We start from the raw sequence: 6000 nt of genomic DNA, 5'->3' as shown, positions 1-6000 counted from the left end.
CGTGGCCGAGTAGGTTCGCTCATCTCTAGTCATGGGCCTTTTTTCAACATTTGTGATGATAATATAATTATAGAATAATTTTTCAGAAAGCAATGCAATTTAACTTAGGGAGGCATTTCAGAAATGATGTCTACTCTTGAATCCAACATTGTCACAGACTGTAAATTAGAGGTGGAGAACTGCTGAGTATATAACTAATGGTTAACTCGATCCAAAAAAGTACATAAAAGGCCTTTCTGAACTTCCTGCCCTTCTTAATGACTTTTCTTCTCAATGTTAATAGTGAAGATTTTTCCCTCAAAATATTCAATAATAATTTAATAACAAAATGCCCAGATTACAGATTCCAGAAATCATCACATTTGCGGTGTGGGACTACCTTGTTTTTGGGTCGTTGTTTTTGATATCTGCAGGAATTGGAGTATTTTTTGCTGTAAAAGAGAGAAAAAAAACAACCTCGGCTGACTTTCTTGTTGGCGGTAAACAGATGACATGCGGACCGGTGGCATTATCCCTGACGGCCAGCTTTATGTCAGCGGTGACGATTCTTGGGGCCCCGGCTGAAGTTTATCGTTTCGGGGCTTCCTTTGGCTTATTTTTCATTGCCTATACCTTTGTTGTCCTTTTTTCAGCAGAGTTGTTTGTACCTGTGTTCTATAGAGCTGGAATTACTAGTACATATGAGGTAAGCCCATCTTTACCAGACATTGCCAACAATGGATGTTATAATCGGTGATTATGGAAAATATTTAGATGTGATATTAATAATTTAGCATGACTTTCCTATTAACATAATTTTAACCGCTTATAGACCAGCAAACTTAATTTAAAAAAAAAATTTTTTTACCCCACCTCCCAAGAGCCATAACTTTTTGATATTTCCGATGACATAGCTGTATGAGGGCTTGCTTTTTGTGAAATGAGTTGTAATTTTCAATGGCACCATTTAATGTAACATATATAGTATTAAAAAACCTTTCAATTTTTTGTGAGAAGAAATAGGAAAAAAAAACACAAAAGTTTTTTTTTTTGGGGGGGGGGGGGATTTTATAGAGTTCACTACACAGTGCAAAAAATATTTTAGCTTCCTTTTGTGACGATACCTAATTTATATAGTTTTTGTTACATTTTAGCAATTTTATACAATAAAAAAAAAATCACATCTCCTGTATATAATTATATATGTACAACTGGTATAAGCTATACATTTCCTGTATATAGTGATATTGACCATTCTGATATAACCTGGATATTTCCTGTATATGATCGCACACTTTACACACAATTAAAAAATGTATCCAAACCTGACCAGTTACTCGTAGTGGTGGTGCTATGTCTTTCATGTGCATAAACTGACAAACCCCGGTGGAACACGGAGACAGCAGACATAACTAATGGACTGGCAACCGGAACACGCACCATACATACCTACACACAGAATAGGTGGAATAGATAAAGAAAGTACGAGATATTGGTTTGTGGATTGGCAAAGTCACTTAAGCCCGCAAGCCCATTTCAAAGGTCCTTGTTGTCTCACGGGTCCCTACTCTAATGAGACAACTACAACTAGGAAACCTGCCTGCAAGCAGAGTGATTGTCTCATAAGGACAGCCCCATGCTGCAACCTATGTACCAACTAACCCAGAGATGGTAAACGATCAAAGCAGAATAGGACACAGTTCACACTAACACAGCATGGAAACGCATACAAAACGGAACAGGACTGTTCACACCACATGTCTGGCAACCAGCTCAGACACACAGAACACATCGCAACTCACAACCACAGAGCAACAAGCATGAATGCAAACACAAGGGGGAATGAGGAATACCAGCTCTTTCCAGCCAGCCAGAGGGCTGATTTTTATATGCAACGGACTGGTGATGATTGGCTCGCTGGAGAACATCACACCCAGCCAGCTCAATCATTCCACACCTGTGGGAATGTACTCCTGACAACCCATTGTACTACAGGTCCCAGAAGCACAACCTAACAGGTGGCTGTAGCACTCTCACTCCATCTCAGTCAATGTTACTGGACCTTGGTTACTTCTTATGGCTATTAGTTCCACCCACTCAGATTCGTTCCACAGCTAGGTGCCCCAGTCGGCCAATGACTTCCTGCTTTCTGCACTTCACTCAAAATGTTCCCCTTTACCCTCTTGCAGAATCACACCTACTATGTATGGTCAAGTTCAGCACCAATATTGCAGGTGGCATACACCAGGCCTCACTGCCCCTGCTCTCATCCTTCATGCTGACAAGTGGTGGTAGTTCTATGTTCAAGCTATTCTGTTTTGAATCAATCAATAGGCCACATCTTCCAGGCTTAACCAAACTCAATGCAGGACTACAAGCTTTGTAAGCTTACTCTAAGCTTCACAAGCTGAGGGCTACACTATATAACCTTTACTCATTCCCCTGCTTTGCATAGACTTTGGGAAATGACCTCAATTTGTTTAGCAGCATGAGGCCTGACTTACATGAGCGTATGGTCACAGTTTATTACATGAGCAGGTTTTGAGCGAGTAATACTGTAACATCAAACTGGGACATGAACACTCAGCAGAGTTTTACTGGCCCGCAAACTGTGGAACTGCGGGCTGGACATGCAAATCGCCAGCAGGCGAACTCAAAAGCAGCAAACATAACTAAAGGATAGACATAATACACTGACTGACAAACACTCACCAGCATTCTTGCACACATAGCCAGTTGGAATAACTTTAGAATGAACCAATGAAATTAGTTCGTATTTTGGCCAAGATACTTAAGCCTGCGAGCCCAACTTCAAGAGTCCCTACACTAATGAGACAACTAACCCCAGGAAAACTTTCCTGCAATGTGGGGCGATCGTCCCGATAGGGTTGACCCTGTGCTGGAACCTAGGGACCTACCTCATTCTAGATGATACACGACCCACACCAAGACACAGTTCACACCACACATACTGAGAGCCACAGACATTCAGGAGCATGACACTGTTCACACTGAACATCCTGAACACTGCACAGACACTTCAGGAACAAACACTGTTCACACTGAACATCCTGAATGCTGCACAGACACTTCAGGAACACACACGGTTCACACTAGAAATACAGAATAAGCACAAAAGATACAGAAGGTTGCACAGACAGGCAGAAGCATAACACAGTTCACGCAGAACAGAACCTGCTCAGACACGCAGGAGCATGACACTGTTCAGACCAGAACAGACTGGAAAAAGAACAGCAGTCTCACGCAAAGGAGCTGGTATATATATGAGCACAGACCTTGGGGATTGGCTGACTGGGGAAATCCACACCCAACCAGTTCAATCATTCCACTCCTGTGGGACTATGCTGCTGAAAACCTATACAGTACAACAGATCTCAGCAGCAACCCTAACAGTACCTCTTCCTTAAAAAAGCGGGCCTCTGGGGATACAGGTACCTAGCAAATACGCTGTACCAATCTCCCATAGGCTGCAATGTTGCAGCTCATACAAATTAGATGAACTACGCGCACAAGAAAAATCGCAGTATGCACTATTTCGGCACATAAAACACGAGCATACATGCCAAGATAGTGCATGGTGATACACAGCAGGTATGCAATATCATTGCATATTTGCTGCATGCTGTGCCAGCGGCTCTCGTTTGCGGCACACCAGCTTACAATGTTGTGTGAGCCTGGCCTGTGACAGAGACAGAGCCACCACCCTGTACATAATAAATAGACATATAAAAGAGCAATAAAACAGCAGCACAACATTTCATATTATTAAACATTTATACCAGTTGCCACTTCTGATAGATAGATAGATATACGATAGATAGATATAGGATAGATATACGATAGATAGATAGATAGGAAGATCAATATAAGATAGATAGGTGATAGATAGATAAATAGATATGAGAAAGATAGATAGATATTAGATAGATAGAAAGAAGATAGATAGTTGATAGATGGAAAAATAGATATGAGATAGATAGAAGATAGATAGATAGAGAGATTAATAGATATTAGATAGATAGATAGATAGATAGATAGATAGATAGATGATAGGTAGATAAATAGATATGTGATGGATAGAAGATAAATAGATATACATGAGATAGATAGATACATAGATATTAAGATAGATATAAGATAGATAAATATGAGATAGATAGATAGATTCATAGATATTAGATAGATAGATAGATAGATAGATAGATAGATAGATAGATAGATAGATAGATAGATATGAGATAGATAGATATACAGGAGGTAGATGGATAAATCAATATGAAGATAGATAGATGATAGATAGATAAATAGTTATGAGATAGATAGATAGATAGATAGATAGATAGATACTAGATAGATAGATATTAGATATATATGAAATAGATAGATAAACAGATATTAAGATAGATATAAGATAGATAATTATGAGATAGATAGATATAAAATGGATAGATATGAGATAGATAAAAAGATATTAACATAGATATATGATAGATAAATATGAGATAGATAGATAGATAGATAGGAGATAGATAGATAGGAGATAGATAGATAGATAGATAGATAGATATGAGATAGATAGATAGATAGATAGATAGATAGGAGATAGATAGATATGAGATAGATAGATAGATAGATAGATATGAGATAGATAGATAGATAGATAGATAGATAGATAGATAGATAGATAGATATGAGATGGGTAGATAGATAGGAGATAGATAGATATGAGATGGGTAGATAGATAGGTTAGACACTATTTGTGCAGCCGTTATTAGTGTAACACTGCCAAAGACCTGCCTTTCTGATTTTGACCTTTTATATGCAGCGTCATATACAAATTACAACTCGGATTGAACACCAGAAAGTTTCATTTCAAATGCAAGCAATGTCAGAAACTCTGGGCATATCCTGTCCTCCAATGCATTGCCTTCTACGAAATTCTTTAATGCGTTAAGAGACTAAATTGACACCTGGTCAGGAAATGAAGTAGAGGACGGCTGAACCTCTTCCAGATATCTGAGCTGGAACTGAAGTCTTAGAAGGATGCCAAACAATTCTAAGAAAAGCAGCCACTAAGAATGAGAGTTAAGCAACTGTATTCAACTTTGACCTTTTGTTGTATCGGTCAAAGTTGTCTTTATCAATATTGGCAGTCAACAGTCAGTAATTAAATCACTTACAGTTTACGCAGGGGGGGGGGGGGGTAAATACTCATCATTAAAGAATACATGCACCTTCAGAAACCTTTTGATATGTCATAGAGGTATGTATAAAGTATTGATCAGTGGGGTTCCCGCTGATGAGACCCCCGCTGATCACTAGATTGAGAGGGCTGCAGTGCTCACCTATGTGCTATGCCCCCTTGGCTTTGTTAGCTCAATTTCGTTTGCTTCTGGCAGCTGTAGGCGGCCTCGTAGATGTGTATAGATGCTTCCTATATACCTCAGGAAGATGCTGAGCTGCCAGTGTTGCACATGGGTGAACCGGAAGAGGTGAGTATAGGCTATTTTATTCAGTTTTTTGGCACAAGGGATAAAAAGATGTGATACAATATGTAGGCATATAGATTCCGTTTGGTATTGGTCCACATTTGCTGTAACTGAGCAAGGCTGTTGAAGTTGGTTTCCCAGATGGTCCCATATGTGTTCTATTGGTGCTAACTCTGGTGACCGGGCTGCCACAGAAGTGTGACAATGTTGTGGAGACATTCCTGTGACCCCCCTGTGTGTGCGGACAAGCATTATCCTGCTGGAAAATGCCTCTTGGAAGCCACCATGAGAGGAACATATGTGGCTGCGGGATGTCCTGAACATATCACTGAGCTGTCATTGTCCCTCGTACCACCACTAGGGGTGACCAACTGTTGTATGCGATTGACCCCGAGACCATCACACCAGCAGGGGGCAGTATGCCACTCCACAGCAAAGGCCGGATTGAGGTGCTCACCCTGAGGTCTCCAGATTCAAACTCAACTGTTGTCAGTGCTGAAGCAAGGAAAGT

The 6000-nt window shown here is 40.0% G+C and overlaps 1 protein-coding gene across 1 annotated transcript in view; it reads left to right on the top strand.

The window, feature by feature from the left end:
• Positions 1 to 328: 328 nt before the first annotated feature.
• The window catches only part of SLC5A12 (solute carrier family 5 member 12), a 57366-nt gene continuing 51694 nt past the window's right edge, over positions 329 to 6000 (top strand). Inside the window, exon 1 of the mRNA XM_066584206.1 lies at positions 329 to 685. Within this exon, the coding sequence (XP_066440303.1) occupies positions 329 to 685 (357 nt within the window). The remainder of the gene's footprint in view (positions 686 to 6000) is intronic.

This window comes from Eleutherodactylus coqui, chromosome 11, assembly GCF_035609145.1.
Source record: "Eleutherodactylus coqui strain aEleCoq1 chromosome 11, aEleCoq1.hap1, whole genome shotgun sequence".
Taxonomy (NCBI): Eukaryota; Metazoa; Chordata; class Amphibia; order Anura; family Eleutherodactylidae; genus Eleutherodactylus; species Eleutherodactylus coqui.
Note: the sequence above shows the minus strand (reverse complement) of the source record. Positions and strands in the feature narration are given on the sequence as shown.